The 17199-nt window shown below is 43.2% G+C and overlaps 1 protein-coding gene across 1 annotated transcript in view; it reads right to left on the bottom strand.

The window, feature by feature from the left end:
- Positions 1-17199, bottom strand: part of LOC114789936 (mannosyl-oligosaccharide 1,2-alpha-mannosidase IA) — a 155675-nt gene that overhangs the window by 3155 nt on the left and 135321 nt on the right. Inside the window, exons 5-10 of the mRNA XM_028979422.1 lie at positions 13370-13464; positions 7780-7903; positions 7598-7691; positions 5620-5735; positions 4349-4568; positions 1255-1427 (exon numbers count right to left, since the gene is read on the bottom strand). Of these exons, the coding sequence (XP_028835255.1) occupies positions 1255-1427; positions 4349-4568; positions 5620-5735; positions 7598-7691; positions 7780-7903; positions 13370-13464 (822 nt within the window). The remainder of the gene's footprint in view (positions 1-1254; positions 1428-4348; positions 4569-5619; positions 5736-7597; positions 7692-7779; positions 7904-13369; positions 13465-17199) is intronic.

Here is a 17199-nt window from a genome sequence, read left to right as displayed (position 1 = left end):
TTGTTAAAAAGGAAATGGCAACATATACAGTACAGGCCAAAAATTTGGACACACCTTCTCATTCAATGTGTTTTCTTTATTTTTAGGACCATTTACATTGGTAGATTCTCACTGAAGGCATCCAGACTATGAATGAACACATGTGGAGTTATGTACTTAACAAAAAGTGGAGACCTGGTCTCCACAGTCACCGGACCTGAACCCAATCGAGATGGTTTGGGGTGAGCTGGACCGCAGAGTGAAGGTAAAGGGACCAACAAGTGCTAAACACCTCTGGGAACTCCTGCAAGACTGTTGGAAAAGCATTTCAGGTGACGACCTCTTGAAGCTCATCGAGAGAATGCCAAGAGTGTGCAAAGCAGTAATCAGAGCAAAGGGTGGCTAATTTGAGGAAACTAGAATATAAAACATGTTTTGAGTTATTTCACCTTTTTTTGTTAAGCACATAACTCCACATGTGTTCATTCATAGTTTTGATGCCTTCAGTGAGAATCTACCAATGTAAATGGTCATGAAAATAAAGAAAACACATTGAATGAGGAGGTGTGTCCAAACTTTTGGCCTGTACTGTATGTGACATCCCAAATCCCTTCAAGCCCAATTCCCGAATGCCACTGTCACTCAAACCTGAAGGAAAACTTCAAGGTAAATATTTAATAAAATAACAATTTCAGCAGGCAGGCAACTGCTAAAATTGACCTTATGTAAGACGCTCTGGATAAATGTAAAATGAGAGTCAAGTCTGCTAATCAGTGTCTGATGAAAAGTTATGTTCACATGTTACATAAATAATATATACACGACAAATCAAAAGTTTTGACCCCTAATTCCTCTTAAGGCTCAAAAATATGAAATAGTAAACAAGATTATGAAATGTAATTTTTTTTCCACACTCTTGGGTTCTGTAATGATCAATACATGAAGCAGTCATGAAGGTAAATAAATGAGAAAACTTTAAATAAATAAACATGTTTCCTGTAGTCGCCATCGTAGTCTCCACAGCCTCCATAGAGTTTCTGTACTGAAACTTTTTACAAAAGCAGTATGCTATTTCACCCACCAACAAAACAGAATATAACATTCTATTGCTCTGCCTGGCCAGGCCATGAATTTGTCATGGATATAGCTGTACATCTGTACATCACCAGTACACACACCAGGTAGACGTCTCCAATGAAGTGGCCAGCGTGGGGATGTTTCATGAATCCTTTAACATGACTCCTGTCCACAGAGAACAATCCTCCACCCACTCACCTCCACCGCCTCCCAGCCCCACTCCCGGTACTTGGGGTCATGGGTCAGCCTCCACATGTACATGTAGCTCTCGATGACCTCTGGCCGCAGGATGTAGTACCTCTCGCTCAGTCTCGTAGCCGTGGCTTCTGCGCCGGCATCAAAGCGGAAGGCCTCTGGACCTAATTTAGTGGCTGGTGAGAGAGCGGGAGCAAGAAGGAAAAGAGTGAGCAAATATTGCACATCCATATTTTATAGCATTGAAATTGGCCCTGTAATTACTACGAAGGACTTTTCATTTACTTATGGAAATTAGCCTTTTAAAATGAATATATGGTGCAACCATAATGCACCAGTGAAACTGGCTTCAAATTGAATAAAAAAAAAAAGAACTCTAGATTCATAATGTTTTAAACCCCCCTTCCCCCACAGATGTCAGTAAATAACAGCTTTCTGTGAATCCCTGAAGACCACGGCAGCAGAAAAAGGGTTTCAGTGGAAAATATTCGTATATATTCACTCTCACGAGGGAAAAGAGCAGTACATAAATTTACAAAACACTTTTACAAAGCGTCCTTACAGGACGCCGGCATATGCTGATGTTCTGTATGTGCTCAATAATTCATGTGAGAGCTGTCCATAATTCTATTACTCCTATTATATCAGACACATGAGAGGAAATAAATTGTTAAAAAAAAAAAAAAACAGACCCGGAGTTCCAACGTTTCTAAAACACGGATATTTAATAAGTCCAGACCCCAGATAATGAAATTCTGCAAAATTTGGCCCAGTTCATCCTTTAATGCCTGCTGCTTTTCTAACCGCTCCCAGATCAGCATGGCCAAGTCATCCCACAAGAAGCGGAATGCTGAATTTTAATATGTTTTCCGATGTAATGTTATGGCTGGGGCGGCAGAGAGAGAGAGCTCTTTAATAAAATACCCAGAGCCCCTAATGGCTGGAGGGGAGGGGACACCATCCATCAAAGTGACTCCATCCATCTTTTAAAAAGTGGAATTACGTCCACGGCCATTAAATCCGGGTCTATGACTCTGCGACATTTAGAGGGCAGCGATACCCGGCCAAGCGGAAAAAAAAAAGCCTTTAATTCTGGGGTGGGTGAAGGGGGATGAAAACGCCTCTGAGTTTAGACCCAGCGTGGTGAAATGTTTTCCTGGGTGTCATCGGTTGGCTGGTAGTGGTGGTGGCTCTTCTCCTCTGCCGAAATACCACCCACCTCCCCGCTCCCACCCAGACGTGTCTCATCCAACATCTGCTCAGAGCCGGCCGCCACACGTCCAGTGTGGTTTTATGGGAAGCGGGGGAACGTGCTGGAAGTAGATCAGAAGCGCCTGACATGTGATGAAATTTTTACTCCGATAATAGTTACTTTGAGATTGTATTTAGCATGGTAGTCGGTTTGATGAGAGGTTGGTTTTCTGCAGAGATGGGCTCACATGAAACAAGCAATTTTCAAAAAGAATGCAAATGGTGCTTCATCATTTATCCACACCCTAATTCCCAGGTTCCGCTCGGCCCGTTCCAGGCCTTGCTGAGAACGCTGCAATTTCATCCACTTTTGATCTCCTCACGTCGGGCGTCTGTTGGTTTATTTGAGAAGCCGACTCTGTTTACCGTATATCAGAGACGGAGCAAAACTGCCCCCCTCCCTCCTGAGTCGCAGCAGACTGCGGTGTCGAAATCTTTTAACCGGATCCTTGGCAGCGGCATCCCCGAGTTAAAGATAATAAAGAATATTTAAGAAGAACTTTCATTTGTGGCGGTGGAACACACGTTTCTGCTGCCGCACATTAGGCCCTACAGCCGTTTCACTTTGGTGCCTCCGCCAGAGCAGATTATGAGCTTGTCGAAGAGAGTGTAATTATTCCTGTCACCCGGAACATGATCTTTACTGATGTTTTTGTAGACAGTTTATAATGGGAGGAGCCTGATGATTGGCAGCTCCTACGTTCTCATTCTGGATCATTTCTCTCTTGTTTAATCTATTCATTTATGTAAATCCTGAGAACTCTGTTGACCTTACACTAGCCAACAAAAGCCGGTTTTGAAACAGTGACCCATGTAGTTTATGTAGGGGTGGTATGGGTGGTAGCAGCCTAGTGGGTAAGACACTCACCTCTGAACCAGAAGACCACAAAATCACAGGTTCAAACCCCACTTACTACCACTGTGTTCCCGAGCAAGACACTTAAAGTCTCTGTCCTTGGGGGACTGTCCTTGTAACAACTGATTGTAAATGGATAAGGGTGTAAATGTTGATGTAAAGCCTTTGATTATGAGCCTGCTGCATGTGAGCCTCCATCCTATTTGCAAACCGAGACAACCAGCAAGAGGCAGAATGGCTGCTGTCTGCCCTGGGCATTACCGCCATGTCATTATATAACACTCAGATCGCTCTGTCAATTGACACAGAGCCACAGCAAAACCCTGCACAGGATGGAACATTCAGACCCAGCCCTGACACCTTCTAAAATCAAAACCCCAAACATGGACATGGCATGTTCAGCTTTATACAGGCTAAAAATGGACATTAACTGTAAGCAGCACTTTCAACTAAAACAATAAAAAAGATGGAAGTGCAGAGCTGGCAGTTCCTTCCTTATAATGAGGAACTTTCTCTGTATAACAAGGCGTTTTCTCATTATAACCAAAACTTTCTTCCACATAACAGAATTTTACTTGTTATAACAAGATCTGTTTCTAATGATGATAAGAAATACAATACAAATGTTCTCAAAATACAAAATGGTCATTTTATTAAAAAATAACCATTATTGAACAGAGAAACGTATCTGTTTCACAGTCTTCAATATTCAATGAGACAGCTTATGACATTGGCTATATAATCTAAAACAAAATGTTTGCTTGTAAAATCTTCTCACCTGAAGATTCAGACCCTGAAACGATTTGTGACTCAAAAGAGAAGTTGCTGCTGTGTGCTGTCAGCCTCCAAAGTTCTATTCTGACCATGACCTAGTTTAATATTCTAAAAAGTCAGTAGATTCTTGGTTGAATTGCAGTGACTCTTCAAAACCGCATGACGCACTGTGCAAATCGCCTTTAAAAAGGCAGGCTAATGCCCTGGCTGTCTCACCTGAGCGGGTGTAGGACTCGTGGCAGGTGTGTGTGATCTCGCCTGCCAGGTCCAGGTAGCGCTGCTTCTTCTCTGGGGCGCCGTCTTCTGCTCCGATGCCCAGCATCCCTCCCGCAAAGCAGGCCAGGTGGCCCATCTTGTGGTCCAGGATGCCCCCCCTCCACTCAGCCAAGTAGGTCAGGCCTCCAGGGGACTGCTGCACCAGGTTGGCCTCTATAGCCTGAGACGAGAGAAGCGGAAAGGACTTCACACGTCTCGCTCTCCGATTCCCCAGAGCTCAAAATCAAACCCGATTGAGTCTCTCACGTTCGGAAGAACTGACAATGTGTTTTCCGAATGAAGATTCCAGTTCTCTTAGTGGATTTCCAGTTCCCACTATTAGATTTTCAGGAGCTAAGCACCAGTTTTCGACCGAGGCCCGAACCCGTTTCTGAATTCTGATATCCATACACATACTGCAATGGCAGAACCCTCCCACGCACACTCGTGTGGGCGTCTACATTTATGTATGAAATGATTTATGCATTGTAAAACACACAGGTTTTTCTCCAGAGAAGCAGAGTCATGGCTCATTGAGATTCCATTCTCAACTCGGAGCGAAAAGGAGCCATAAATCCGCGAGAAACAAAAGCCTGACGAGAGAAGAATGGGAGCGGGATCTGCATATCTGACTTTCACTGCTGTTACAGTGCCTGTCGAGTGGCCCTTTTTTATGAATTTCCACACTTAGACTTTCCTTTTGATACTGTAAAATGGAGTAGGCATCTCAGCCAGCCATGATCTTTTTTATATTCTCTCGTCACATAGGAGAAGAAAAGCTGAATTGATTTCATTATATAGATATACAAAAAAAACGAAATTTCTTGAACATCATGGAGCTAATGTCCTCAACCCTCTAGGACAAAAGCAAGTGAGAGCCCATTCAGTGCAACTCTATAGGAGCTCATTACAGAATGAAATGACTTCTTCATTTCTAACTCCTTTCAGATTTCAGTGTCTTTTGGCTGTTCATATTATCAGGGTCACACCCTCATGGACTAGTCACCCAGCAGACCGCCCTATAGCAGTATCCTAAAATGAGGCCGATAGGACCTTTTTATAATTTTTTAGGATGTGTGGCTCTTTCGGAAAAAAAATCAGTGCCAAAATATTGTTGATCTCTACAGGATGTGCTTGCTGCTTCCCATCCCACACAGACTCCTGGCACGAACGATGGCCATGAACAGCCAGCACACGGCCGCCGTCACTCAACGTAGGCGAGCAGGAAGTACCTCCAGAGCACTGTAGTACATCTTCTTAGCCTCCTCATCAGTTTTGTCTGACATCAGATAGGATTTGATCAGGTACTCGTAGAAGCTGTCCCCCAAGCCACCAAGAGACACGTGATCTGGGGGCAGAAAAGCAGGAATGAAAGAGAGTGTGACACGTATCATTAAAGTCAGGGTTCACACGCACGCAGAATACATACCGCTAGCATAAATTCAGACATTGAATTAGGAATTAAATATGATTTTTACCCAGGTTCCTATTACAAGAAAACAAAATATAACTGCACAGTCTCAACATGTCTTGATGGGTAATTTATGATTTCTTTTACCCACCACTGTGACGATGTCAGCCATTTTCAAACTGTCACTAAGCGTTGGGCTTGTTTGCTAGTGTAAGGTCAAAGGCGTCCTCTGAGATTGCATAAATAGACAAGAATTGCTCTCCACTCTCTCAAGTGCCTTTCCTCAGAAATGCGCAGCGTAGAGATGATTTCTTGTAGTTGCTGCAGCACAACCACGAACGTGTTATCCAAAACGCATGACGCGTTTGGGGTCAGGTTGGAGGTTGAGTTTTCACAAAAAGCCACTTTGCCGTCCACATGGATACGTGGAAAAGAGAAATTCACTCTGGAAGCCATATTAGAAAATGTGTGGACACAAGGCTGGATAAAAGAAGTAGGTTCTGTACTGCACTCTGCTTAATCTGCATAAACCTGGATGACGGAGGGCAGCTTTTACTTACAGTGACATGCCAATCAAAAGTGTCATGTACACACACACACAGATCCCAGCGTTTCAGATGTCCTTGACAGCTGCCAGAGCGTGATGTGTGAGATCCTCCTTCATTCTTCGGCTCTTTTCTTCTCTCTTATCTCTTCCCCCACCTCGGCTTCGTTACCCATTCACATAAATTAACTATTAACGCCTCAATCGTACCCACCGCACAACCTGGGTCCTGTGTTTGAAATGCGACTCCTTTGGTGATGCAGGTGATTCAGAAATATCCTGTTTCCTGCCGTAATGGGATTTATTATCATTTTAATGACTCCTGGCTATGGGGTGCACCTCCCCGTCGGAGCCCTGTACTGATGCGGTAATGAATAAACGAACGTAACAAAGAAAGGAAAGCCTGAGGCAGAGATTAGGAGTAAAAGGACAGCCGGGGAATCTATCACATCACAGTGTTTCCAGAGCTCTGTGCTATAAAAAAATACATGAAATCAATTATGTGATAACAGCCTAAACTGGTCCAGCACCCTGTACATGGACAGCACCAAGTGCCCAGGTATTAACTGCAGTCTTACATGGACATGATTTTCATTTCTTTTGGATCTATGGATCTCCTACTTTACCACTGTTCATGAAGCAAACTGATATCGTTTTTATCATATGTAGCACCCTGTCATGTGCACTGTTTTTTAATGCATGCATTCGTAACGTAGTGGCTTGGTAAAAGTTCGCCAGCTTCCTGTGCCGGCGGCCGGGTTGAACAGTGTGGACCTGCGCTGCCCGAGGCTGCTGAGGCCTGGGACAATGCGAGGAGCGTTATATTTAAAACCTGGGTATTTCAACATTTGAACTTTTATGTGGTGTGGGTCTTTTCTATGGTGATAGTTGTGGGATTGCAAATAAATGTTCAGTTGGTTGCATACAGTTACCATTGTACCTGTGATTGAATGTGTTTTTGTTTTATTTGAATTGTGCTGGTATATTCCCTCCTGAAATATTTTATTTGGGATGTTACATGAGGATTGAATTAGATTATAAATCAGTGTGAGGGAGTTATAGCCATTCCAACAGGCTAGCCTGAGCCACAGACACCTTGTGAGATTCATCTTGATCAAATTTAGAGAAATATAAAAGAATCTAAAAATACACTGATGTATTTTTACATAATGATTAAACGGGAGAATGGAGCTACATTTGGTCTGCGTTTGTGCTGAAAGCATGGTTGGTACGGTAACCCAGGTCTGCTACTCACGTTGCACCCAGTTCCCAGTGACAGGGCTCAGGAAGTTGGGGTAAAGGCCGTGTGGTTTCTCAATCTTGTTCAGCAGTTTTCGGATGTTCATCACCTTCATGAGCAGAAGAGGCAAATTATGCATCCATCAACACATGCACAGAACACACACACCATCTGAGATGACAAATGCATTTGCCCACCTTCTCCCTGAAGACAGGATTGTTGGAGAGCTCAGAGAGGTGGACAAACTCTAGGTGGAGGGTCCCGAATTCGGCCAGGATGCTGCTCCCGGCTGAGGCCCAACCCCAGCTCCAACTGGTGCCACTGCAACAGAATCCACACAAATGCACCTGACTTCAGCTTCAGGTAACCCTTACCAAAATCCGATCACTGTAACCAAACATTTACACCAAACGTAAAGACACCATTCTTGAGATATTGGGGGATATTTTGGAAGCATCGTTGAAGACGTAGAGCCGTGGGTTCACCAGTTCAACACTGATTTAATCCAAGAACATTTAACATTTCTGCATGTTTGATTTGGTCCTGCAAGCCCATATAACATTTCTGCATGTTTGAGATGAACAGAGATTATATTTGTAATGTTAGGTCATGGTACCATGAACGAGTTTTATCATGAGGAACGAGATGAGGGAGGAGATCTCCAGATTAGGCCCTTCTTTTTTGGGTAAAATTGCTTGTTAAGAATAGGTGTTGAGATAGATAGTTTTGTGTGTTTTGGCTGATATAATCAGGTGGCGTATTGACATATGAGTTATCAATCGTCGCTTTGGGCTCCTCGCACTGTGATCATAGTTTGTCTTTTGGGTAAGACTCTATTCTTCAAAACACAGACATTGTTACTTGCAAGCTGCAAGCAGTTCTATTAATTTAGGAAAATCTGGAGGATGTACTTGACCTGACATTACCAACCATGACTATTATAGCACTCTGTTCATGGGACAGATATTCCACATTCATGTAAAAAATCCTGAAAATACCTGCTGGCCCAACCCTGTAAGAGCCTTATAGAAATGTTCCCGACCAAGAAGAAATGTGCTCTAAGGATCCGGGCATGAATAAACCAAAACTCTATCTATTTAATAACACATCAGAAAACCTAAAGAGTGTGGAGAAATCGACAGCGTCCGGTCTGCAGCCGCTGTTTGTTTACCGCCGCATGACACGCCTTGCTGTCTGAAGTGGCAGATTATTTGTTTCCTCGCTCGGCGCGAGAGTGCGTAGGCCAAGACTCTGTCTGCCCTCTGTAAGAACAATCAATATTGAGGCAGAGCCAAGGGGAAATGAGGAAAAAGCGAGCACCTCCACCTCAAAAATAACCCCAGCCTCTGAAAAGTTGAAATCCAGATCCATTTCCCTGCTCAAAGATCGCTAGCCTGCTAATCTGCACAGCGATAAGCTCTAATGGAGGCTTCAGGAACATGAAGCAACAGCAAGCACAACAGCAAGCAATTCATTAATGAGTGAGAGCGATTAAAGCGAGGCAGATGCATTGAGCAGTGCGATGCACAGAAAGAGAAGAAACAGAAGGCTCTACTGGAAATACACCAGAACAAATGCTCTAGTCGATAAAAATGCTCACTGCTGTGTGTAGTTTAAATGTCGCATTGCACACACAAGCGATAGAAAAGCTGGTGACTTATTCCAATAATATAAGCAGAACAAAACCTGCTTAAATAATGCAGAAATAATGGGTGCTTATTAATGTACTGTTAAAAGGGACACATGGAGACTCTGACCAACTTCCTCTCCCAATATGAATTATATTTCATACTCAATAGAACTATTTTTTCATTTAGTGGTGAGTGTTTACGAGTGTGGTTCACCAATCAGAAGGGTAGAATGAAACAACAAATGTACTTATGTACATGTTGGGTTTTGTCTTGTTTATTGCGGCATTCACATTTGTGATCTCTGCTGACTTTGTTGAAATGAATCTCATAATCAATGCACTGCGATGCATACATGGACGATTCTGCATCGATGCAATGCAGAACATCGTCGATTATATCATAATGCCTGGTGATTTTCTGGCGGCAGTATAAAAATTCTCATAAAAAGTAGTTCTGGTAGTGAGTGTGGCTGCCTTGTCCACGAAATGAATGTGTATGAACACATTCTTGTCAGTCTCATGCTCTCATGCAATGCTTTTTAACTGCGCTTTATTAGCGTTTCACTGGTCGGCATAAATTAATGCTAAGGTTTTATACAGCGTTTATTTGACATGATTTATATGCTGGTGCTGATCCATGTGGTTTGCTCCAATGTGGTTTGCTCCAATGAGCAGAAAGAAGGTGGGTGTTCAGTTTGCACTCACCTTATTCAGTTTGCACTCACCTGCTGTGTATCACATGTGACAATCACTACACTTTATTTTATTATTATTTATTTCTTATATAGACCAAAATCACATACAGTATGTCTCAATGGGCACTACGGTTGACAACCCCCACACTTGACCCTTCTGCACACAAGGAAAGACTCCACCAAAAAACTCTAGGAGAGAGAAAAAAAGAAAGGAAGAAACCTTGGGAAGGAGTGATACAGAGAGGGACCCCCTTCCAGGGAAGAGTGAGCCTGCAAATGGTGTCAGTGAAGGGTTTGTGATGATTTGTCCAATGAGAGAAAAAGCCCTACAGTTGTAGAGGCGGAGAAGTTCAAAGTGTAGTGTCGAGTATCTGGCCATGTTTGGAGGTACTGGACAGTGCAGAGCAAGTTTAAGTCCAGCAGAGTAGGTTTTAGTCCAGAGCTCTAGTGTATGTTTTATAGTATATTTTGCTGGACCATTCTATGAAGACTGTTTATTAAAAAAGGATATGCCTTTGATCACTGTGGTAATGATAATGGACAGTGTTTGGTTTAAATGATAATAAAGGACAGGTTTTTAGAGAGTGGTTTTATCTGTGTTTGTGCATGCATATGTGTGTGTGTGTGTGTAAAAGGGAGCTGATGTGGTCCTCCTCACACCACTGCACAGATAAAACCCACAGCGTCTCCCTGCCCATCTGCAGCTCGGCTCCATTACGGATGGGACTGGAATAAGCTGCAGCTGTCGGACGGAAGCCCACCAGCTAATTGGAAGCAGGTGGGAGGCAGAGGTGCCAGAGACGCGTCCTTTTCAAAAATAGATAGGAAAAACGGGAGGGAAGTGAGATGAGGAAGAAAGAAAGAGGAAAGGGAAAGAAAGGAGGGGCGCCAAAGCATGTGACTGTAAAGATCCATCATTAGCAGCCGTGTCAGCGCTGCCGAGTAAGAACCAGCCAGGAACAGAGAGTGACCCTGTGATCTCTCCTCCACTGGGAGAAGGACGCCATTTCCATTCATCCCTCTGTCCCGCTCCCGCAACACATCAATCACAGGAAACGCGACCCAATTAACGGTGAAAAACAGCGGTGACTAAAGATGCATGAGAGAGAGTGAGAGAGGGCGAGAGAGAGAGATAAAGGGGAAAGGCAACGCTGAGGATCCTGAAGAACACAGCAGAGCAACAGATCAGACAGGGAGAACAGAGGAGAACCGAGTGATGACACAAATGCTCCTGTGTTTTCATTGTACTGTAGACACCGATGGTGAGATGAAGACAAAGAGTCACGTTTCACAGGAGGCAGGGGTTTGCAGCCGAGCTGCACCAGTCCCGATTAAATGGGAGTTCTGAATCGGAATCATGACTTCAACATACTGATTTAATTAATAGATCTCCTACTTGATCTATCTGCTGCCTTCGACACAGTTAATCATGAAATTCTTCTCACCACAGATTTAGGAGTTACAGGAACCGTACTAAATTGGTTCACCTCTTATCTTCAAGGTATCATGGGGTGGTGAGATATCTGTCCTCTCTAGGGTAACCACAGGGGTTCTACAAGGCTCTGTCCTTGGCCCCCTTCTATTCTCAATATACACTCGCTCACTTGGTCACATCACCCAATCACATGGCTTCTCTTATCACTCTTACGCTAATGACACCCAGCTCTATTTGTCTTTCCCACCAGAAGATGCTACTATAGCAACAAAAATCTCAGCCTGTCTTTCTGACATATCGGCATGGATGTCTGAGCGACACCTCCAACTCAACCTATCCAAAACCGAGATTCTGATCTTTCCGGGCAACAACTCCCCTCAGCAAAACCTCTCAATTCAAATTGGCTCGCTACTGTTAACACCCAAGGAATCTGCAAAAAGCCTTGGAGTTTGGATTGACGACAAACTGAGTTTGAATCATCAAGTTGCTGCGATGTCCAGATCCTGCAGGTTCAGTCTCTACAACATTAGCAAGACTAGGCCTTTTCTCTCACATCAGGCTATGCAGCTCCTCGTCCAGGCAATGGTCATCTCCAAACTCGACTATTGTAACTCTCTCCTGGCTGGAGCCTCTGCAGTCACCATAAAACCTCCAGATGGTCCAAAATGTGGCAGCCCGTCTCATCTTCAATCAGCCAAAATACACCCATGTCACGCCTCTTCTCACCTCTCTCCACTGGCTCCCGGTAGCTGCTCGCATTGAGTTCAAATCCTTGATGCTGCCTACAGAGCTGTAAATGGAACTGCACCCTTCTATATCAATACAATACTACCTAGCTACACTCCTGCACGCTCTCTCAGATCGGCAAATTCGACTAGCCGAGACTACTACCACCTTTAAGAAGCAGTTGAAAACCTGCTTATTCAAAAAGTATTTCAGACAAATCTAACACTTACACAGGCACATGCATACAAACTGCACAAAATAATACTCTCTCTCTCTCTCTCTCTCTCTCCCTCTCTCTATATATATATATATATATTTTTTTTTTTTTTTTCTTTCTTTGTCTAGCACTTAACAATCTTCGAGCATGCTCTTTGCTGACAAGTTAGGCCTTCAGGGCTCTTAGTTTTTGTAAACTCAAAATCTATAGAAATTGAACAAGAATTGCTGGTGTCTTCCACCTGTAAGTCGCTTTGGATAAAAGCGTCTGCAAAATAAAGTCAAGTAAAGTAAAGTAAAGTATTAAGGAACATGTAGAGCCTGCAAACATAATATATTTACTGATATATATAGCTGTCACAATTGAGGCAGTGGTAGCAAGTGGACTTGTAATCAAAGGGTTGTGTGTTCAAATCTCGAAGATGCCACTGAGGTCCCCTTGATCAAGGGCCCATCCCCACAAAATAACTTTATTACCCTTTTTATATAACTTCATACCCTTATTTCTTCCTTCTGTAGATCCATGCAGGAAAGCATGTTTGGTTTCACATGGAGCAGTGGCTGGGTCATAGGTGAGTGTGGATATATTTACATTTACAACATTTACAATCAGTAGTTACAGGGACAGTCCCCACGGAGCAATTTAGTGTTAAGTGTCTTGCTCAGGGGCACAATGGTAGTAAGCGGGATTTGAACCTGGGTCTTCTGGTTCATAGGCGCGTGTGTTACCCACTAGGCTACTACCATCCTCTTGTGACAGAAATATGCTCTGCAATTCACATGCCACATAACAAGGCATCCCGCCTCTCACAGAAGTTCTGGTGATGATGATAATGTCTTACTAACACAATTTCTTTTATACTTTTATTCACAATATCTGTTTTATACAGGTAGAGTGAATATGATGAACATGACAGCAGATTGTTCATAATATTTGATTCATTTGTCCCAGTGTCTTCTTCATCTGGTGTATGTAAAGGTTATAGTTAACTTTGATCAGGCTTATTCTAAATTTATCACAATAATTTACATGACCATTGCAGCAGTAAGGTGACAGGCCGTCATGTCACACGGCGGTGGCTCACCTGCCCAGGTTGATGACCCCTCGTGGGATGCCCGTGGGCGTGTTGAAGGCAGGAAGCAGCTTCTCTCCCAGCTCCAACACCTTCTTCTTAAACACCTGCAACACAATGGAAAGGTGTGTGTATGTATAAATATATATATATTCCCCTGAAACACCTACCCACTGGGTGCTTTACAGCGTGCTTAGAAGAAAAGTCTTTTGTTACCAAGTATCACGCTTTCTCACAGAATTTGAAGAGGAGAGAAGAGAATCAAATAGAATCCTAGTCAGGGTTCATGTGCTCCAGAGCAGCAGCTTTTTTTTGTGCTAAAAGCCTCGCCAGGCACGCTCACTTTAGGCCAATTGTGCACCATACACAAATTGACTCTGCGGTTTCCACAGAGGGCATTATGGCAGCTCCCCACCCCCCTTCCACCATGCATTTTCGGTCAGCACAAATAAAGCTAATTATGTGGAACAGAACAGAGGCAGACACAATGATGTGACAGCGGCACTCTGGTGAGATTAACGCCAGCCTTACTGATGTAATCCACCGCAGTTCAATTAAAGCCACTCTCTTGACTCCACACTGTCCGCAGGGGCCGCGCCGCACTGATGCGCCATCCACAGGTAGGAAGAACAAGTCACAAAATCCGCATTAGTCGCAGGCAGAGAGCATGAGACTGACAAGTAAAAACAGAGGCTCCATTTTAATGGACGGAACAGAAACGGGGTTATTCCTTTTACAAGGCAAATGGATTTTGAGTGGGTTTTTGGTCACTTTGTTTTAAAGCTCAGGTGAGCTTCCTATATTTGTATTATTCGGTTGTTTACGGCAGTATTTGGGGGTGAACATCAGCCAAGCATAATCTCCTGGAAAAAGCTAGCAGATGTGGTGTTGGTGATAGATTTCCAATCTATCTAACCAAAATATAAAGACAACAGAAAGTACAGCCATAACTCATGTTCAATGTGTATTCCCTTAAGCATACTTAATATAGCCTACAGTACAATAAGTAATGATGCAATATTGGGGCAGTGCGGGTGTTGCCTAATTGCAGTGGGGGTGGAAGCAGACCATATCGGGATCAAATCCCAAACCGCCAAGGTGCCGCTGAGGTCCCCATGATCAAGGCACCATCCCAACACACTGCTTCCTCAGGGGATGGGTTAAAAGCGGAAGACAGAATGTGACAATCAATTTCATGAAGTCAAAGCTTTTGCATAGACTATGATACTATTTCACACTTTTTACACCATCCTCATGTAATTTAAATACAGATTTGTGGCCAAACACAACTTGTCTAACTCAGCACATCCCTTGGCACTGTAGTCGGGATTCAAAAATCCAACTGGATTTGCTCCACGGTCTTATTCTCTGATAAACACAACACATAACCTGCCTAAAGGTTGCCAAAGCGGTTGTTTTCATTTGTCCCATAATCCCCCTTTACAGGCAGTTTACATCAACTGCAGCCAGGCTGGTGCCACCAGGGGCCACACATTCCTGTGTGTGAAAGAGCCGAAGCTGCAGCTTGTAAAATAGACAATCAAACATGTAATGGGTTGCTTTCATTCCGCCTGGTACAGAGACTTCTGGGAAGTCACGTGACCCTGTCAGAGATCAGAAATATGTGCTCTTTTAATACATTTCTGATGTAGAGAAATGGGCCTGACCTGTGTGTGTGTGTGTGTGTGTGTGTGAGTTGATATGTGCATGAAGATGTCTACAGTACAGTACTCCTGTACTCTGTTCAGCAGCGCAGGCTCAAGAACAACCCATACTGAACACAGAAACACAAGCACCACACTGCTAGCAACAACAACGCTGCCCACCCCACAGATCAGCAGGCAGCTATGGCCCTTCACATTCAATTTTCAGTCTCCTGGCAAACTCGTCTCTCTTTCGTCTTCATGCTCCTCCATCCTGGAGACTTGAGAAGCCAGCTGCATGCAGGGCTGGATTTTGGGGTTTCGCACCACTCAGGTGTGCAGTAGGTGTTATGAACAACTGGAAACAGTACATCATGCTGCAGGACAAATGCTGTCTTTTACAAAAACAAACATTACTGTTTCTCCAAATGACTTCTGAGCACTCCCCACATCCCCAGTGGTGATAATCTGCGTCATAATTGAACTGAATTGAGCAGAAGTGAATGAACATCGTCAGTATCCCTACTGGGGCTTCAATCAGCAGTCTGCTACAGATAGACTGGAAGAAAGTGGCCACCTGTGTGCACCTTGAATGAACAAATGCACACCACTAGTCAATTGAGTGACCAATCTAATAGGATTACTAGCATTTTCAACATTTAAAAAAATATTTTTGTCACTAGTAGCTAGTAAATAACTCACTCACTTACCATAACCACTTAGATCTGTTACTCATGGTCACAGAGCCCACCATGGGACACTGGGCACACACACACACTCACATCTATAGATAAGTCAGAGTGGGAGGAAACCGGAGAACCCGGAAGAAACCTGAATTAATATGGGGAGATCATGCACACACATGGTCCAAACCGGCATTTGAACACACAACCTTGTAGGTGTGAAGCCACGTTGCCGAGGATGGGCTCCTGCAGCTGCGACACTGAGGCGAGTTAGAGAGTAGTAGTTTACATGAGTCTATGCATCATGTCCCCATGTTGCCATCCATCAAACAGTTACATGGAAATTCCAGTGAATGCAACACTTCTTCCTGGTTTCCATCATGAGACTCTTATCCAGAGCTACATAAGTGCTTTAAAATCATTGTGGTTCACTAGGACCTGATCTGCGAATAAAGAATACAATTATAAAGTAAATATAATTTAATTTATTTGACTTTTTTCCACTTTAACTACACTACAATTATCAGCAGTTCTTTTTTTTTTTACTTGGACAGGTCAAAACTAACAAGCTCAAAGAAAATATTAAATGAAAGTCTCTATTTAAGTCACATTTTATAAACCTATGCTCATGGATATGCTAATGGATATCCAAATAATTAATAACATTCTATTAAAAAATTCATATACTAAGATATTTCAGTACATTTGATAGTTTAAGTCAGCTGGAAGTTAAAGGAAGGGTAAAATTTTACCCTGTGTTTTTCTACAACTACATATTTATGATTTATGTCATAATTGAATTGTATTATCTGTTACCAATACTAAAAACTACTGTACATTTGGTCATTGTAATTATAAATAATCAGTATTGGTCGCTTAACATCTGCACCTCACTCACTCACCATTTATAACTGGTGAATCCAAAGACGGGAAAGGGCTGCAGAAGCCCATCCCAGGTAATTGGGCACAGGGTGGAAACTCACCCAGGGCAGGGTGACCATTCACACACTCTTCACTCACACACTCAAACCTATGGCCTAAGTAATTCAGACCAATTTAGAACAATCACCCTATTGCCCCTGCCATTGAAAGCTGGGAAGGGCATGCAAACTCCACACAGCCATGATGATCCAAGTATGTGCAGAGAAGCTACGCCCACCACCACTACCAATTCACTGCCCTGAAAAAAAATAATCTTTTGAATATACTTGATTTGAATGGATACTTCGGTCCCACATGATCAGTATATGGTCAACTGACATAAATGTTTAATTAATTGTTACTCTTTAAATCTAAATATTTAATTCATGTAAGATTGAGCTAAAAAATGCTGATTGATGGTTGCAAAGATGAGGCGCTCATTATGATCACAGCATCTCCTACACAACCTTAACATTTCCAGCGCACAGTCACCAACCCATCAAATTAACTAGCAATCACCTAAATGGTAACCTCCTCACCCAAATGGTAACCTCCTTGTTCATCCCTAGTAGACGGGCACATGTAAATTAACCTG

This window comes from Denticeps clupeoides, chromosome 5, assembly GCF_900700375.1.
Source record: "Denticeps clupeoides chromosome 5, fDenClu1.1, whole genome shotgun sequence".
NCBI classification, from domain to species: Eukaryota; Metazoa; Chordata; class Actinopteri; order Clupeiformes; family Denticipitidae; genus Denticeps; species Denticeps clupeoides.
This window is presented reverse-complemented; position numbering and strand designations above follow the sequence as displayed.